The sequence below is a fragment of the Centroberyx affinis genome, unplaced genomic scaffold, assembly GCF_046629955.1.
Source record: "Centroberyx affinis isolate AG114_WGS23_722 - 3 ecotype Tasmania unplaced genomic scaffold, CSIRO-AGI_Caff_v1 ptg001386l_1, whole genome shotgun sequence".
NCBI classification, from domain to species: domain Eukaryota; kingdom Metazoa; phylum Chordata; class Actinopteri; order Beryciformes; family Berycidae; genus Centroberyx; species Centroberyx affinis.
In genome coordinates this window covers 93,806-113,706 of record NW_027279869.1, presented here as the reverse complement: position 1 = coordinate 113,706, position 19,901 = coordinate 93,806, and the positions used below count along the sequence as shown (strand labels likewise).

General features: G+C 44.8%; 1 protein-coding gene across 1 annotated transcript; it reads right to left on the bottom strand.

Moving 5' to 3' along the window:
• Nucleotides 1-1,838: 1,838 nt before the first annotated feature.
• ankrd24 (ankyrin repeat domain 24) lies at nt 1,839-19,278 on the bottom strand. The gene is given in 22 exon segments (XM_071526142.1): nt 1,839-1,904; nt 2,144-2,209; nt 2,474-2,635; nt 3,085-3,261; nt 4,680-4,913; nt 5,561-5,877; nt 6,135-6,955; nt 7,463-7,644; nt 8,793-8,953; nt 9,105-9,246; nt 9,401-9,520; nt 9,686-9,811; nt 10,039-10,137; nt 11,469-11,476; nt 11,566-11,738; nt 14,761-14,867; nt 15,041-15,111; nt 15,344-15,401; nt 15,536-15,600; nt 15,747-15,835; nt 16,505-16,635; nt 19,243-19,278. Coding segments are annotated over 22 exon segments (3,411 nt in total).
• Between the last annotated feature and the right edge of the window lie 623 nt (nt 19,279-19,901).

Sequence of the window (19,901 nt, the reverse complement as noted above, 5' to 3'; positions counted from 1 at the left end):
TGATCGTTACAGAGAACAACTTGCTGGATATCACTTTTGCCCTCTTTTACAATATAGTCATCTCATACTATATCTACATATAGACAGTCCATTGGATGTACATAGCCTTGAATGTGGGAAGTTTGATCACATTTACCACAATATCATTAGTTTGTGTTGTGTTTGTAATGGCTGATCAGAACTTGGTAGAGACATACTGTATGTGTTATGTAAGCCTGTGAAGATTATTGGTCAGAAAGAGACTGTACTCTGTGGTCAAATGAATACTGCATCCTCTGTTACGAGCAACTGTTACTCTGCATACAAACTCAGTATATCCAGATCTGCATTTCCCCAGCCCCTCGAATTTCAGTGCCTTAATAACTACAGAGACAGGCATCTCTGTCTGCTTTTACCACTGGGGAGGGCAACAGTGTATATAATGTGCATTTATGCTCCTATTGCAAAAGACTAGTTTTCTTGCCATGCCAATGAATGAATGAACAAACTTCAGGATGATTAAGCTCTTATAATTGTGAACGGTGATGTAAGCTGCTCTTGTTTCGGAGTGAATAATGTTTCAATACTCTGTCTTGTATCATGATTGTCATTGTCTTTATGTGCGTCCTTCAGAGCAGTGATAATATTCAAGCCCTTCAGCAAATGTTTATTTTTTTCTTAGTATGAAGCCATAGCACTCCTGTGCAGTGGTTGATCTGAAAGACTGAGCATCCGGACATGAAATTAAATTCTCCATGTGTCCCGACTCAGGGAAATACATCACTTGTTGGTTGTCCTATGCCATGACTGAGTCTGTACATGTCAGTGACTTGCCTGTGCTTTATTTCTGATCCTAGGCTGCATTGAGAGGATTTTTACTATCTCCTTTTGGCCAAGCCAGTACTTTCAAATCTCATTGGAGGTGGGTCATATGGCTTTTGTTGGCCTCTGTTTCCAATTGCAACATATCTAATCAATCAGGTCGTCTACAGTTCTGAGCTGCAGCCTTGTGAAGGCACAGAGAGGGAGAGTGGGGCAACAAGGCTTGCAGTGAGGTCAAAATTATTAATGCAACTTTTTCAAATCACCCCTTTTGCTTTCTCAGGACTTTCTTGTACCTTTTCTTCTTTGATTAAATGTAATGTTTTTTGTCAATAAAATGAATTGAAATGAAGGTAAAATTCAAAGGGTATTTTGTCCTTTGTGTCAGTCTTCCTGTCACCTTAATGTACCAGCTAATGCAGCAGCTCCACTGTAAGCTCAGCTGTCCAGCTTTCCATGTGCACATGCTACAGCCAAATTAAGACTTCAGATATCCATTACCCAAAAATAGATGCAAGGGATAGTGTAGAAGCTGTGACTCTAGAAGGCTACTTTCTGTTCAATCTATGCGTGCATGAACAGTTGTATAAAGAACGGGCTCGATAGCAAGAGAGTAGTTTGTTTTTCATCTTTATTATAAGAATATCATATAAAATCAGTAGGCTCATCACACAATTAATACACCTGATTCCATCTTTCAAATTACAACTATCTATCCACATTCACTCTGTGCTACCATAAACCCCTGACTTGTAGGCTGCTGCACATTAATCAAGTATCTCTCCAGCCATGAAGGCACTCTACAGTTCTATCGTTTCACTGCTTGGTTATCAGTCAAGCTCTACGGCTGTGTGTAGGTTACTGTACTGTAGGCATGCAGCTACTTCTGAACACAGATCACTCGCATTTGGTTTTCTGTGAGTGTTATCTATATGAATAATGTTGGGTCCCATAGGTTGCTGTGCAGGAGCTGCATTTTCTTGACCTGTATAAGGACTAGAGGAGACTGGCAGGTACTGTAACGCTCAATGTCCCTACTAATCCTTATGCGTCATGCTCAGGATCTGGAGTAGCAGACCCTGCACCTCCTCATCCATACGACCCTGTTGGACAATACACACCAAAGTACACACACACACACACACAAAAATACACAAGCAAACAGACATATATGCACACGTTCATACATATTCGCACATATGTACACACATGCAAAGGCACAAAGACACACATGCACATCCTCAGCAAAATACAACATTTTGCAACTCACAGTACTTATTGACTGTGCTCATGGCTTAATCACTTTTCAATCACTTTTCAATTGTGTGTGTGTTCAACTGACCTGTACAGCTGCCAGCAGATGGGAGCGGTATACAGCCACCACCTGCTTGTGTTTCCGCTCCCAATCCTGCAAAAAGGTCATGGGACATATTGCTGCCGGTGGTTTTCATATTTTTACTTGTGGTGAAGGTCCTTCATGTGCTTTATGTGAGTAATTTTCTTGTCCTGGGGGCCATGATACCAATCTAAAACCCATTATATAGTTTCAAACATTCATGGGCATCAACATAAAAACATCCCTGTTTTTTCTTGCGTGAAAAATGTACTTTTGCGGGTTAGGGTTTTCCCCTCCAACAGACTAAAAAATATGCAACCTCAATTCTGTCCTCACCTGGAGCTGCTGGGAGAGTACCGCCACCCTGTTCTGCAGTGCCATCTGCTGCCCAGGGTTACCATGATGGGTGGCTGAGGAGGAGGAGGTGATGCCGAGAGGAGGCGAGAGAGCTCCCAGAGCCTCCTTCAGTCGAAACACCTCCTTGGACAGCTCTGTTATCTGCAGGGACACCGACACATCGGAGTTTGGCCTTGGGGGCAGAACAGACTAAAAATCTGCCTTGGAATACCAATGAACAGCCAATGCAGGTTTTTTTCCCACCCAAGGAAGGGTTTTGCTGAGCATGCATGATCTTTTTCAACCCCGCCAGGTAGCTTCACGTTCATGCAGTGTAACTATAGTCTTCTATTGTTAGGAGCAGTTCCAATGCATTAATTAGGAGTTAAGTGCCTTGATACAGTAGCTGTTGAACTGACGGCCTACTGATTGCAAGTTTGTTCCTCCTACCTTATGGATACCACTGCCTCCTGAGTTCTCACTTTCGTCATCTCTCTATCGTTCTCTCTGTCTCCCCCTCTCTCTCTCATACACACACCAACACACACCTCCACTCTTTGTCCTTCCCATCTCACTCCCTCAATCCCTTTCTTCACCCGTCCATTTCTCACCTTGCGGTCCTTCTCCTTGACCAGGCCCTGGGACTCCTGGATGTCCTTGTGGAGCTCCTGGATGTGGCTGGACTTGGCCTGTAAGTCGGATAGCTGCTGCTGCACTGTGGCCAGCTGGGCCTCCGCGACCTGCCGCTCGCTCTTGTTAAACAGAGCGTCCCTCTGCACCTGGAACACCTAGACCAGTAAAACCATCAGTGGCACCATGCAACTACACCAGTGTTGTCTGCTTTTGGTCATGGAGCCAACTTGAATGAAAGCTCTGGCTTTATTAGCCTAGACTAAGTATATGGGGTTGACTCACAATCACTGACACCAGTATAGACTTTGGACAAAAGGACACATTTGCAGAAAAAATGAATCCCTACTTTGGACTCTGCAGTGTGCACCGGCTTGCTGGCCTATTTTAATGTGGACTGGTCAAATTCTTCACACAACAGCCCCTACTGCGTGACCGTCTGCAATTGGTCTAAACAATATGTTTGCTTGTGTTGCCTTGCAGAAAAGCTTCTCCTTTCCACCTCTGGTTCATTTCCTGTGTTTACATTCCTGTGCCAACATCTTGTGCTAAACTCTCTCTTGTCTCCTGGATTGATTTAGTAGACAAACATACCATCTCCCTTTTCTACTTTTTTTCAGCAGAACATATAATAAATCGGCCTCTAAATCCTCACACTCCCTAAGTCGCTCTTTCACCACAGCCATAGTTGTTGTTCCGCCTGAGTTTTGGTCACCGCTATTTCCGCTCTCCCTAGGTCATGGTTGCCTCTTTAATCTTTATGCGCCCACACTGGCTTTAAGTGTACATAAATGAAGAACAGAGCTGCAGTGAGTATACAGAAATTTGCATGCAGTGCCTTGTTTAACTGTGTTTCTGCTTTGGGCAAGTTGGACTTTGTTGTAACTATACTGCTTCCTTTACCAATGCTGAATAGCCAAACTGAACTTACACCCCAGCAAATTGGTTCAATGCTGTCAAGTGTGAACACCTAACAACACTAAGTTCCTAAGTTTGGAGGTGTGCCCAAAAGGTTTTGTAAGGAAATGAACCACTACTTTTAGCAGGACTCAATTTGTGAGGTACACAGGAGCCTGTTATAACTTCCATTCTCTGTGTGGAAATGTGGCACCTTATTAATCTCTCTGTCTTTTCAAATCTCAGTCTTTTCAAATCAGCAACTGAACCGCAGAAAGGCTATTAGCCTAGTAGACCAAGTGAGGGTATTTCAATTTGTGGAGTGAATTTACACTGTATTCCACAACACCATCAGACAGGGGGAAGGAAAATGATGTTTGGAGAGTTATCAGGAACCTATTGTCAATGCATATACAGTTCTTCAATGCATCAGTAAGCAGAAATAGAGAGGGAATCAATGAAAGCGAGTGAGGTATAGAATAGAGAAAGTAATACACGTATGAATAATGCAGAGGGAGAAAGGAGACCTCTGTGAAGCATGGCTCTCTTTGAGTGGCGTTAGTTGGGATTGGATAAGGCAGGAACAAAAATACACAGCACACACACATGTGCGCACGCACACACACACACACACATATACCACTATGCTCCATTCCAGTCCACTATTAAACACACACACCTCAGTGCAGGTCTTTTCATGTTTGCGGGTGAGGTCGTTGAAACGGGCTGTGACGGTGTTGATCTCAGCCTGCAGGGAGAGTCTCTGGGCCTCGTGGTCCTCCTTGGAGATCAGACCCTGTTCTGCTGCCTTTTGGGACTTCATCCCCCTCAGCTCCATCTCCTTCTCGCTCAGAGCCTCCTGAGCTGCTGCTGCACTGCTCTCACTGGCCTGCAGGGAGCGCTGTAGCTCTGCCTGAGAGGTGGCAAGCACAAGGATGACCTGAAGAATTCTACTTTCTGTACAGTAACATCATAAAAAGTTATATCGAATTGACTGAGGGTGATTTTCAAAAAGTCTCTTGAGCAAAATGTACTCTAAGTGAGATGGAAGTGTTGTTGTATGTGTTGTTGTTTGTCCTGTTACTGTACGTACCGTGATGTTGTGTGCATCTGCTGCAAAATGATTTCCCCATGAGGAATAATTAAATGCTCTATTACTCCTCCTACTACCTACTATGTGTAAATGTATTATTGTATTAACTGTACCATTTAGGTAAAGTATAATAAACAATTAAGCTTCATTCTATCCCTTCTATCCCTCTTGACAACCCACAACTGTTTCATTCCAAAATCCATTTTGTAATCCATATATCCATTTTGAGAGATAATTTTTATCCGAAATTCACAAAAAAACCCCCAAAAAAACAGCTGAACCCATTCTCAAACCAAGGTCTTAAAATGGCTAACAACCTTAGTAATACTCCATACTGTGTTTCATTTTCATATTAATGATCATCCTGTCAAAATAGGCCTTTGTCAAACAGTGGATATCTAATTTTGTGATGACTAAACTGTTTCTTCTGATCATCCTTATTATAGATTTTATTATAGATTGCTGACCTTGACTTTCTCATGCTCCTCCCTGGGTATGGAGTCCTGCATGGCCTGCAGCTGGGCCTCCAGCCCGGCAGCCTGCTCCTGGGCCTCGCCGCGCAGGGTCCTCTCCTCCTGGAGCTCCTGCAGCGTCTGCGCCAGCTGTTCTGACACTGCAGACAGCGCCTCCTTATGTTTCGAGAGCGGCACTGCCTCATGCAGCTGCATGGCGTCCTGTGCCCGGCCCTCCCGCTCAGCACACAGACAGTCCAGAGCCTGGGCCGCTTCCTGCCTCGCCACCTCCAGTTCCTCCCTCACTGCCGCCAGGGTTCGTCTGGAGTGCTCTGATTGGATAGAGTCATAATCATTCACAACTTACGAAAGCCAATTCAGCATTTTGATTGGACAGAAAAGTCCAGGACTAACAATCATTCTGCTCTTCGCTGGAGGTCATATTGTAGGCTTTGTTTGATTCATATTCATAGCTTCCTCTGACACAATGCCAACTTTATGAAAACATGTTTCCGTTCCTCTCTAAAAAAAAAGGGTCATTACTTTATGTAGAAAAAATGACACTGAACACAAACAGAAACACACACACCTGATGTGATTGAGGGCTCTGAGCTCTCCGAGCGCGCCTCCTCCTCCTCTTCCTCCTCCTCATCTCCGTCTTGGTGTGGAGGAGGTCTGAGTCTCTCCAGCTCCAGCAGGGCCTTGTTGAGCCTTGTGGCCACTTCGGCCCTCTCTCTGGCCAGCTGCTCACACTGCAGCCCCAGGGTCACCTGCACCTCCTCCAGCTCTGACCGGGGCACACACCTCCTCAGCTCCCCCTCCAGCTCTCCCATACGCTGCTGGAGGCGACGCACCAGATCCCCTTCCACATCTCCTGCTCCTCCTCTCTCCTTCCCTGCATCCAGCTTCCCTGACGCCCTGCTCTCCGCCAGCGCTGCCTCCAACTCAGTCACCTTGTCACGGAGGCGCTTCACAGTCTCCCCCTCTCCTCCTTCGTTGTCCTTTTCCCCTTCCTCTTTTGTAGACTCTCTCTTGGCCAGTGCAGCTTGGAGTTCCTCTACTTTGGCCGTCAGCTGTTTGATTGTGTCACTGTCCTGGCCGCTCTGGCCCCCTGCCTCGCCCTGTCTCTTAGCCAGCTCCGCCTCCAGCTCCGTCACCCTCGCTCTCAGCTGCTGTGCCTCCTGCCTCAGCCCCTCCTCTGCAGCCCCGGTCCCACCCCCTGTCCCAGCGCCTGCCTTGGGGGTATCCCCTTCACTTTCGCCATCCAGTATCTCCACAGAGAGCACCCCAAGGCGCACCTGTTCCTTCAGCTCCTCCAGCTCAGTCTGGGAGGAGGCCAGCTGCTCCTCCAGGCCACGCAGCTTCTCTTTCAGAGCCTCCTCACCTCCGTCCTGAGACTTCTCATCACTTCTGCAGAACAAGACAATGGTTATCAGTCAGTTTAGCCATAAATCAATTAATAAATCATTCATGACCATGAAGAAGTGAAGAAAACATCATCATCATAATGTACAATACATTAACCATCAAAGTGGATAACCACAACCTCTGATAATACACAAATATACACATTGTTTATCAGTTAGTCTACAGTGGATGATGTTAGAAAGAGAAGAAATGATGTGATAGAGGTCAACAGTCAGATTCAAATCCATGACATCACCAGTACACAGTATGTGCCTTAGCCTGCTGAGCCACCAGGATGCTGAAGAATAAATCAAATGCTTGACACTTTAAAGTGACACTTATAGACTGACTCCACAAATGACTGCTGGTCTGGTCACTGATATTTGCAAAGGTACTATGCACATCTCACAGTAAAGGCCTGGTTCATGGAGGAGTTCAGATGAACATGAACTCTGATGGCTACTTCTGTTTGCTAGTGATAAATGTGAATGAATTAATGAATTAATGAACGAATGAATGAATGAATCTTACCGCTCTTCTGCCATGCTGGAGGCCTCTGAAGCCTGAGCCTGAGAGTAGCGCTCCTGAAGGGCTTCAAACTCCCTCCTAAGTGTCTCATACTGGGCTGTAGGGACAAAGTCTGGGCTGGAGCTCTGCATGTCGGTGTCATCCTTCTCAAACATCTCCAGCATCTAAACACCACACAGTGACAAGAGCAGTGGTTTATGGGGGTTGACACCTTTTAATAATATGCATTGTAATGTTTGTCAGTCAACTCTGAACCATATGAGTTACAATAGCATATAGAACCTAGGCTGTGAAATGAATATAGATTTAAATGTTAAAATGATCTTTGAAATGAGCTTTGGTCTCATATCAGGAGGAATAAAAATACAATTTGGTTAGGAGATTAAGAACAAGCCAGATGATCAAAGGGCAATAAACACAAACACAAATTAAGGTCTATTGCACACAATGTTACTGGTTACAGAACTGGTAATAATGCTAGGCTGATAATTGGGTGAATAACACGGACTGTAAGTCTTCATCACTTAATCAAGTCAAGTTCCCATGAGTCATGGTCTCCTAGCCTGCCCTCCCCCACCATAGACACCACATCAAGAGGTTGTGGTTCTAGTTTACTGGTCTGCTGACCTCTTTCCACAGACCCAGTCTCCCTCTGCTCTCATACCAGACTTTAGATTGCCTCTCTATTCCCAGCCCTACTTCCCTGTCTGGTCTTGTTTTCACACAACGGGGCTGATCTGAACTCCCTGGCCTAGATCACTGCTAATCACACACATATAGTTGTGAATGAGCAACCGTGCCAGCACAGGGCAGTTCAGTTTGATTTTACTCCAGTGTGAAAAAGCTCTGTCTACCTCCAAACAGCATGACCCAGTTAGTGAAGAATGTCTACAATACAGCCCCGTGCCTCTCTTTGATGCCATTCTGTTCTATTTATACCTGGTCCAACGCTACTGCTTCAGTGTTTCATTACTCCAGAGTGCAGCGTCATAAAGTTTAAGTGGTCATGACTAATGGTCGAGTCTGGGCACGGCTCAGCCACTCTTGAACCAGCATCCTCATCTGCTGACGGGGGGCCCTTTTAATAATCCCTCCTCTGTCAATTCATCCTCCTTAAAGACGCCTGGGAATCTGTGTGTGGGTGAGTGTGTGCGTGTGTGTGTGTGTGAGTGTATATGTGAGAGAGACAAGGGAGATAATGATTGTGTGCATTTGTCTGGGAGATATTGAGTGTGTGTGTTTGTATGTGTGCGTGCGAGTGTGTTTATACATTGTGTTTGTATTTGTGCATTAGTGTTATGCCTGACCTCACCTGCACTTTGAGAACGAGCTCAGAGTTTTCTGAGCTAAGTTCCTTTATTTGTTTGCGGAGCTGAGCCACAGTGCCTGCGTCTCCTGAGTCTGTCTCCCCATGGGAAGTGGCCTCATCCTGGCCAGGAGACGCTCTGGACCGCCTGGAGAGCAGCTTCTCTGGAGGAGAGGATCAAGAGAAATCACAACAGAAGCCAATCAGTGTACTCCCTGATATGATAGACACGTATCAAACTTTCAAACCTTTGTAGCTGTAATGGACACATGCATGGGGCACAGACTCACACATGGACACACACACACGCACAATACACACCTGGGAAGTCCAACATTTCGTCCATGTCCTCAGAGTCACTGGCCCCGATACCATGGCCTCCCCTCAGCTCCTCCAGCTCCCCCTGTAGTCTGTCCCTCTCCGCCTCCGCCTGCCCCAGACGCTCCTTCAGCTGGGACAACTAGAGAGCACACACACACAGATGCATGCGCACACACACACACACACAGCTATAAAGTGGGGAATGATGTATAGCAGGGTTCAAATGGAACAATGGGATATTTGCAGAGAGAGCAATGAAAAGGGGGCGTGTGATGCTGCCTGCAGTGCAGTACCTCCTCCAAGGCAGAGAGGGCGCTCTGCTGCTGCTGCTCCAGGCCTTTGATCTTCTGGAGCAGACGGCCTCTCTCCAGACGCAGCCGTCGGATCTCCTCAAACACTTCCTCATCCTCCGGCTTACACACACAAACACAGAAAATGTGAATACTTATACAGTCTCCCAGCTAAACAAACGTGTCAGTAACATCGCTACACTGCATGTATCACAGGAGGATCAACTGCAGCTGTGGCAAAGCAAAAACAAATCAACTGAACCAAATATAAAAAGCACCAGGACTTACGAGGCCGCCCTGGGTAGAGCACTGTGTTTCTGGGGGCTGGGGAGAGGGAGAGGGAGACTGGGACTGGGGCTCGGGGGACTGGGCAGGGGGAGCAGGACTCTGGGGCTCTGGAGAGGGTGGCAAGCCCTGGATCATGGTGGTGGTAGAGTAGAATGAAATGCATCTTTATTAGCCATCACAGAAATGACGATATGCAGAGCTGATCTGTTGGGATGTGTTGTTATGTCACAGAGATATCATCCAGCTTACTGTAAAAAAATAAAGATACCCTGGAATCTCATTTGCTGTATACAGTGAGGATACTGTAAACGTGGTAAAACAGTACCGTCAATGGAGATGGTTTCTTACAGTACCTGGGGAGGAGAGCGGGGAGGCGGAGGGGCTTTCCTCTTACGGGGGGTGGTCCCCCCTTGCACAGGTGGAGGGGGTGGGGGTGGTGGGGGGGCTGGGGGCTGCTGGAGGGAGGGGGGGGATTGTTAACAGAGAAGCAGAGGTCAAACTCCAAATGAAAAAGGAGAACGCAGGAAAATAATATGAGATGAGGGACAGCAACTGAAGCAAAGCCAACAGAAAGCAAGCAGCACACAAAAACAATGATCTCATATTGGAAAACATGTACAATGTGATCGGCCTATGTAGTAACGTACTGTATATTGGACAATGTTCTCATTGATATAATGAGTCATGCAAAACACAGCGATGCAATGTTACCTCCTCGTCTGTGCCCTCAGCAACTATGTATGCATGGAGAGAGACAGACAGACAGCAAGACACTTCAACCTTCAGAGCAATGAGGTTCAAACACAGAGAGGCATGTGAACATTCAAGCATTTACATATGTGCAGAACACAAGCACACACGCACTCGCTTTTTCTCTCTCTGTCTTTCTTATTTACTGTGTAGTTAAAATTATGACAGTCCCATCCATATGTCTTACTGTAAATCTTACTCATCCACCCAACTCTTCTATTACAGAATTAAAACTAGCTGTGCACATATCACATGCACACCCACTTAAGCTTCTTTTCTCTCCTTCATCTCCTTTTCAAACTAGCCACACATCTGTTTTTCATAAATCAGCAATGCCTTTGTTTGAAGATAAAAGTGGAACAAGCCTTTCCTCTCTGTCTCTTTTTTTTTTAACCCCACTTAACAATCACCCCCAGCTGTCCCCTTGATCCACTTCCTCGGATTACAGTCATTTCCTGGGGGAGCAGAGAAACACAGCCAGAATCCAGAGGAGAACAGCCGCAGACCGGAGTCCTAAACTGGGTCTGCAGGATACTGGTCTAACTGCCAGGAGCAGGTTTCATGTCAGAGAGCTACTTCTATGCATGAACCTTTATTTGGTCCGCTTTTCTTATTCATAGACTTATAAATATTCATGCAACATATGAAATATTAATTGTGTCCTGTGTTCTTTGACTTATTCCACTTACTTCATTTAACAAGACTAATTAGGCTTGATTCATTATTCTATGATCGTAACAGAGAGTAATTTGTCAGAGGAACTGCACACTCCAGCTGGTAAGGTCTTCTGAGATCTTTGAGCAACCTTAGGTGGAATCACGTGTATCTTTTCAATGGAAAAATGTTTCCTAGCCTCACAGGCAATGGTAGCTATGCACTTAATCACTTTCCAGAAGGAAAAGCCAGGTCATTCCCTTCCAATCTGTGAGAGGGCAACATGGTGACCTAGTGGTTAGAGAGACGGGTCCTAATTCAATTCCGGCAAACATCAATGTTTAGCTCATCAACAGTAATGTGTCTTTGAGCAAGACACTGAACCCACTCGTTGGGAGTTGATCTGGATAAGAGCATCAGCTAAATGCCTAAATTGTAACTGTTGTTGAAATTGAGAGGTGGGAGAGAACACATACCTGGAGGTGCTCCATCCTGCAGTAGCTGCGTGATGAGCTGGTTGCCCGTGGTTACGCTATAGTGGGTGGCATCGTGGCCAAGAGCGTCGACCAGCTGTGTGTTGGCCCCGCCTCTCAGCAGAGCCTCCACCGTCTCTGCGCTGTCGCTCTCACAGGCCAGCATCAGGGCCGACCTAGGACAGGACACCAGACACAGTATCACAGCACAACAGGGGTGACAGTTCAGCAGACACACCAAAACTACATGGTGCAAGCCAGCAATACAATCACATCCATCTATCACAGTCATCTAAGCTACAATGCAGCACCATGTATTGTGAAGATTGTATCTCTTTTTCATATAGGGCTTGATTCTGACTTTCTCTTAAGCGCCACGCAGAGTTGCTTGTTTGATCTCTTACCAATTATAATGGCATTTAAGGCAATTTGACGACTTCGCAACTAAGCAATCAAGATGTGTCCTGTCATTTCTGTGCTTGAGAAGGGACAATCAAGACATACGGCACTACCATGGCAGATGGAGGGTAGAATGAAATCATTTAAATGTACCAAATTTAACAGATACCCAGTGCATCCAGCATTTCTGCATGGATCAAGCCTTGATCACTGAGCTGTGTTGATGATTTTCAGAAGCCAAGATTTTGAATAAACCTGTGTGCAAACAAGCACTGTTGACTCGTTCAAATCACACAATAAACAGGTCAAGTCTGAATATTAGCAGCTCAAATGTTCTATATCTCAATCTGTGGAAGACCAGCATAACTCAGCACAGTTGGAATTGGGCCCTAAACACATTGTCTTATAGCAGAGGTTTATGCTAATGACATAATTCAAATCAAATCAAATCACTTTTTCTAAATAATAATCCCAAAACACAACAGTTTTGCTGAATGCAAATGTTTATTTTCTAAATATAATGCCCTTCATGTGTGAAAATAAACAGTGTGTGTTAATGATAAAGTCACAGACAGGTTTTCAGCTCCTCCTCAGTGTGGCTGGGAGTGTTTGTGAGGCAGCGTCTGGATGGGCTGCTGGACTCTCCTCTGTCCATCTCACTGGCTGCTTGTTATCATAATTATATTGTAATCATAGGGGGCTTCTTGGAAAGGCTGATCAAGGAATTATCCCCTGGTTTACTTCCTATATAGAGCTGGAAGGTTATTTTTAAGAGGTTCCCTTTGGCTGTTGTATATTTGAAGCCTTGTGTTTTTGCTAACTTCCATTTCATAAATAGAGGCCAATGGAAGCTTAGATATTCCTCAAGTGGTTTGTGCCAACAGTTGTAAGAAAAGCCATAATATTTGAAAACAATGTTGTACTTGTAAGCATTTGCATATCCAAAGATACTGGGATGGAATACCACACAGAGGTAAATTATTAGAATGATTCCATGATGATGACACATAACAATGGATGGATGCAACAATGGGTCATTAGAGTTCCAATGTCTTTGGAGATGCAACTTATTCTGTTGACTGATGCCTGAACTATCATCACATATTCAACTACTACTCTATTAATTTTGAAAAGAGCAAAACCTGCAATCCATTTACGAGCTATGGAAAAAGAAAAGGTAAGACAGGTTTATATTTAAAATTAAATTATATTAATTTAAATTAAATTATTTTAAGTTACTGCACTATATTATGGATTTTATGTGCAACAATGTCAGGAGAAGGATTTTAGAACTGAATACACAACATTTTCCAGCTCTATGTAGGAAGTAAACCAGGGGATAATTCTCAGATCATTGTTTTCCAGAGGCCACCTCTAATTTTCCACCTGGGTGCCAAACTGAAAGCCATTCGTCTCGCTGGAGGTCCTGACTTGCGTCCCAAGCCTGTCCCCAGTGCTGAAGACTTTGAGTGGAAATCCTTCCTCTGTTCTGACCCCAACAACCCAACTGCTATAAAAATGATCCTGAAGAAGATTCCTGGTCCTAGCTCAACACAGAAAGCTGCCTCATGTCCCAGTCTGCCTCAGCAGGCCTTGCAGTGTGTGGCCTACAATGCTGTGCAGCCAGAGGACAGAGCCAGTCAGGGGCTGAAGGACGGTCTTGACACTCAGAAAGTGAAGAAATCCAAGAGGAGTGCTAAAGACTTTGTGTGGAAATCCTTCCTCTGTTCTGACCCCAACAACCCGACTGCTATAAAAATGATCCTGAAGAGGGTTCCTCTGAGTCCTGGCTCCCCACAGAAGACTGCCTCATGCTCCAGTCTCCAGGGGCTGAAGGACGGTCTTGACACTCAGACAGCGAACGAGCCCAAGAGACCAAAGTGGGTTCTTAGGATCCGTGCGTTCAAGGACCCTGATACTCTCCCAGAGAAGAAGCGTCGGGGGAGGAAGGCCACTGCCCCGTCTGACGAGGCCACAGGCAGCAGCAGGAACAAGAGAGCAGCCAGTGAGATGGACGGAGAAGAGTCCAGCAGCCCAAACAAACGCTGCCTCACTGAACCTCCCAACCACACAGAGGAGGAGCTGAAAACCTGTCTGTGACTTTATCATTAACAAACACTGGTTATTTTCACACATGAAGGGTGTGATATTAAAAAAATAAACATTTGCATTCATCAAAGGCATTATGTTTTGGAATTATTATTAAGAAGGTGAATTGATAATGTCCTTACAAGAAATCTCCACTATAAAACAGTGTATTAGACAGTGTACTGTTCAGACCACGGATTAAGTTACACACATTTGAGCTGTTTCTATTCATATTTGGCTTATTCAATGTGTATGCTTAGGTTTGTGGGCATGTCTTCACTTGCACTCAGGTTTATTCAAAACATTGGCCTTTTTGGCCTTCCCTTTGGTATGGTGGAAAACTGGGCCATGGACTTTTCAGGACCATTTTATGTCTGTCTGCTTCTGAGGAAATGCCTTTAATTCAATTTTGTTTAGGACGACTGGGCACAAATATTGAATTGGCAACTTGCTATTGGGATATTTCCTGACAAATTGACTTAAATTAGAATCAGAATCTGCATACTGTGAAGGGTGACATGCCTTGATTTACATATTAATCACCTAAAGTGTGCATCTTGTAGGAAGCCTTTTATCCCCGGATTCCCCACACATAACTGGGTTGGAATGGTCAGGGTGAGGTGTATGTGTAAACAACAACTTTTCACCACTGTGTGAAGCTAAAGTCAAGGTCTGAATGTGACCCTGAAGACATGAAGAGAAGTGCAGTACCTTCCCTGGTTGTCCTGTATGTTTGCATTGGCCCCTCGACCCAACAGAAAGACACACAGCTCCACTCTGCTCATCTGGGCTGCCAGGATCAGCGGGGTGGCTTCATCCTGACAGAGACACAGAGACAATGTGATCCAAACATTACAGAGCAACATTCAGCTCTATGTAATAAAGATGACCAATGGTGACTTTTACTATGCAAGAGCAATTAACAAGTAAATCATAATCAATCATTCACATTTGTCACAACTACAACCAAACAGTAAAATCCTCATCCTACCCCGTCCTGGACATCTAGATTGGCTTTGAAGTCCCACAGCGTCTCAGTGCAGGACAAGCAGCCACTGACCGCTGCAGGAAAGAAGCTGAATTATGGTTGATGCCATACACATCACATGCTCAACACATTTATTGTATTAGTTACATCATGAAATGTTGCTGAATCTCTAAGCACTACTTTTTGCAATTTGAATGGTAGGTACATTTTTACATGACATTTTGGTATTGCCAAATGTGCCAATGTGCAAAATCATGACAGTTATCAAACCAAACTGATGTCATATTGTGGTGCTGCAACTGTTACCTGCATGGTGCAATGGTGTCCTACCAATGCTGTCTGTGCTGTCTACACCCAATCTCTCCTGTTAGAGAAAATAGGCGCAATAGTAAGGAATGCAACATTTGCAATTAATACTTACTTCAAATTCATGTTTACCATGAGCATTATTTATTTATTGTTTATTATTAGTTAACCTGATTGTGATGTCTGTTTTACCTGTAAAAGTCTCTTTAAACACTCTGGCTGGCCGTTTTTGGCAGCTAGATGAAGGGCACTGAAGCCTTAAGTCAGTGTACAACCAAACCAGATGAGAGTGACAAAGAAAAAGAGGCACAGAGAGACATTTAATATTGGAACAATCCATGAAACATTTGATTCAACAGCCTTGGTTTATGAGACAAAACTTTTTTATAAGAAACTACCATACCAGTGCCATCAGTGATGTTGAGGTCGGCTCCATGAGAGATGATGACCTCCAGACAGTCCAGACGACCTCGGGACGCACAGAGGTGGAACCTGCCAGGATGATACATGGACACATGAAATATGTATAAAGGTTAGGCAAGCTTAAATATTATTAATCTATCATATTTTATTTTATCACTTCTTATTTAATATTTGTTTGTTTAATTAAATGTAAAAGTAATCTGTGGCATTTTCATAAAAAATAATTTATGTTTTGCTACTCTCTATTGTCGATTGATATAATGCAATAGTGATTCAATCTATACCCAGTTGATGAAAGCTTTTCCATTTGCTGTTCTAAAAATAGGTGCACAGAAGTGATTTTTAGCAGAAACAGCAACAGCGATTTGTTTGGAACAAACAGAAGAAGAACTGGGTAGTTAGCATGAGCAGCAACAGCCACCATGGCTGAACAAAGAAAATACTGGTAGCTACAGAAACTTAAACTTCATCAGCAGGAAATCACAGGAAAAAGACGTCACAGTACTGGACACACTGTTTGATTGACAGGTGATCTCTGGGAAGTGCAGTGCAGAAACACCACAGTAATGAGCCCTGAGCACCAAAGATGTCGCCAAAATAAAAACAGAATCTTGCACCACTTACCACTTTAACCTTTACAATATGATAATAAACACAAATGGGAATGAATACAATTACTTCTGATATTTGAATTACTTCAAGTTACTGAAAAAGGGAAAAATCAGGTGCTCAACTTACGCCGACTTGCCCTCAGCATCCAGCTTGGTGGGACAGAGACCCTTCTTGACGATGAGGGCGGAGACTTTGTCGGGTTCGTTCTGCTCCACAGCCTGCAGGAGCCTCTCATCGCTCTTACTCCAGTCCTGACTCTGAGGGGGCGAAGCCACACAGCAGGTCACAACCCTGTCCCACCTCCTGCCCCAGTGGAAACTGATACTGTACCGCACTCTGTATCTCATAACATACAGAACAATGAATGTCTGTGCAACCCAAAGAAATACAAGTGGAATTAGCAGAATTTGAGTAATAAGCATAGCATTGAATTTCTGTGTAGCAGCCACTGGTCGACATATGACACATGTGCCAATCCATAAAAGGAATGACAACTAGTGATGCTGTCCATGTAATAAAACAGTCTACTAATACAGTAAAAGTCTGTACTAAGAGAGGAGATAGCAAAGAGACAAATGAGATACGAGAAGTTTCACGAGTCATACAAAACTTCTGAAAGATTACTGTGAAGTCAGCGATAAACACAGATAAAGATTAATTTCCTTTGCTATTCAAATGACTGCCTGTTCAGTAGAGAGAGGGGATACCTACTGGTAGTGGCAGCAGGCTGAAACAAGGACAGAAACGCTTCATCAGGCTAAAAACAGGCTGCTGGGGATCCATACTGCTAGCAGGGCACCACACACACAGCTACACAGACACACACACAGCTATACACTCAGTACACATGCACCGCTGTGTGTACTGCCTGACCATACGCACAGACACACAATACACTCACACTGCCTGGCTACATAGCAAGCATACAACTCAACTACCCATAAGCCTCTATCAGACACCCTCAGAGGTCAGAGTGATCACAGCAAATAGAGATTTACATCCCAGAGTAGTTATGCTACCACCAAGTCAAACATCAAAGCTTCTGCAAGTCACACTTTAAATACATTCACACACATACACTCCTACACTCCTGCACACACACACACACACACACTGGTCTTCCCTGTCCTCAAAACAACGTCTCCCTTTGCGGTGTTCTCGCATCCAAAATGCATTCCCCTCTTCTTGCTCCTGCTGCTAGCAGGGACATAGCCAGTCTGCTCACTGTACCCCTCACACACATACACACACACACACACACACACACACACACACACTCCGTCACCTCCCTTGCTTTCCTCCCGGTCCTCCTTTCTCTAACCTAATACTGTCTTATCTGTCTTCTCTATAGCAAGCTGCCTCCTCTCTCCATTACTTTTTGTCTGGTCCTGTACAGTGCCCCCTGGCAGCGTCATAGATCTGGGCTCTGCAGCTACAGAACGGGGCCTGCATGATGTGAGGACTCAGCAGAAACAGGAGAAACAAGCTGGCTGCGCCGCGCTGCGCTCTGCTCTGCTGGGCTGGCAGTCACAGGGCAGAGGGGACATGATGAAACACACAAACGCAAGCAAGCTGAAAAACTGAAACAGTCACTCAGGCAGGGCTTGATCACACGCAGATAACAAGGGGTTAGCTGACACATGAACGGAGGGATGCAAGAACACACACAAATGACGTGTAATATAATGACACAGGTAATAGTAACATATGCATGTAGTCTGGAGATAAGGCCAGAAAATTAAGGACTATAAGGAAGAAGAAGGGTGTATCTATCTATTTAACCATCCATCTATAACAGTTGGGCAATAGTGAGAGATAGGAACTCACTGAGTGGCTGTTAAATTAATCTACTCATACTCATCCAAGGGGAGCAGCCGCATCACCCAGGTTGTAGGGATCACTCACTGTACAGACCAAGGCGTCGGGGAGTAGAATTTCTCCTTGACTGTTTAGGATAACCACTTACAGTAACAGGCTCTGCATTAGTGCTAACAGCAGTGCCAGGCTCCAAATGGACAGACATTGGGCAGAAGGCTGGTCATGGAAGCCACCTAGTAATCGAAAGGTTGCTGGTTCATCTGCTCATACCAGTGCTCTGATATACTGCCAAAAGTGCAAGTGTACTGACAGTATGTATCAATCTGATCCGTGGACAGGCATTAAACACTATAGCACTATAGCTAAAAACACTGAGAAGCAACACAGCATGCAGCTCTTTGCCATATCTCCCTGTGCTTGTATCTGTCCTCGTAAAAAATAGAACAATAAAAACACATTATAGAAACATTGTTCAGAATGGCTCCTCTCCTGTCTGTCCTGTCTGAAGAATGATTTCACCTTTCACAATACAAAGCCCTTCAGAGCAACATGGGGACGACAGCAGGAAATTAGGGATTCTCTGAACGTGTGTGTGTGTGTGTGTGTGTGTGTGTGTGTGTGTGTGTGCGTGCGTGTGAATAATTGAAGGCTACCTGAGAACTCTGGTTATAGCACCAGTCTGGAGACGGCCGTGCTCTCCTGCTGCTGCTCAGTGACACTGAATCCCAGTGCCCCCCAGACACACACACACACACACACACACACACACACACACACACACACACACACACACACACACACACACACACACACACACACACACACACACACACACACACACACACACACACACACACACACACACACACACACACCGTAGCACTACCTGGGACCTATTTAAATGATTACCTAATGCAGCTGAACACTAGGTAAAATTAGGTTAAAACAAAGCGTGTGTGGCTGGTATCCCAAAACAAGTGTGTAGCAATAATCAAAACAAACAGAAAGTTGATTTGAACATTTTGAACAGACTAAACAACTCTTACCTCATTCTTCTTAAACTTTGCTTTCAGACTCTTCATAATGGCTTGATAGGCTCGGTCTCAGCAGGAACACTGCAACGGACAAGGTAAAGAAATTAGAAGGTTACAGTAGGCTGGAAGACCATGCTACTGTAAGTTACAGTTATTCAAACAGGTGTCCAAGGCAAGGATGAGAAGGGTTTTCATTTTTTTTACCCTTGGCTCAGTCACTAAAGGTGGTCTCAACAGCATGGGTCGATTTCAGATGTGCCAATATTTCAACATGCACCATCAACAATCTACCAATCACAAACATTTAACATAAATCCTACTCATAAGCAGGTAAATACAATTCACTCTTCACACAAGTCAAAGGTCCACGGGAGGAGAGATACTACCTGTGGAGGACAGACGTTTTCCAGGCAGGCAGGTGTGTCTTCTGTCCCATCTGCTGCTCACAGCAAAACACTCACTGATGCCTGGCGGACAGGAGAAATGCGCCCGCCCTAATCGTAAATCAACCAATCAGCAGTGCGCAAAACGCCGGATCAGCGTGTGATTGGTGATTCTAAGTGACGGATTCTGTGACCGCCGTATGCAGTAGCGGGACAGCGTGGAGTTTTTTGGCCATATGGGCTGAAGTAAGAGTTTTCACTCTGTGTGTAATAGGCTACTATAAAATG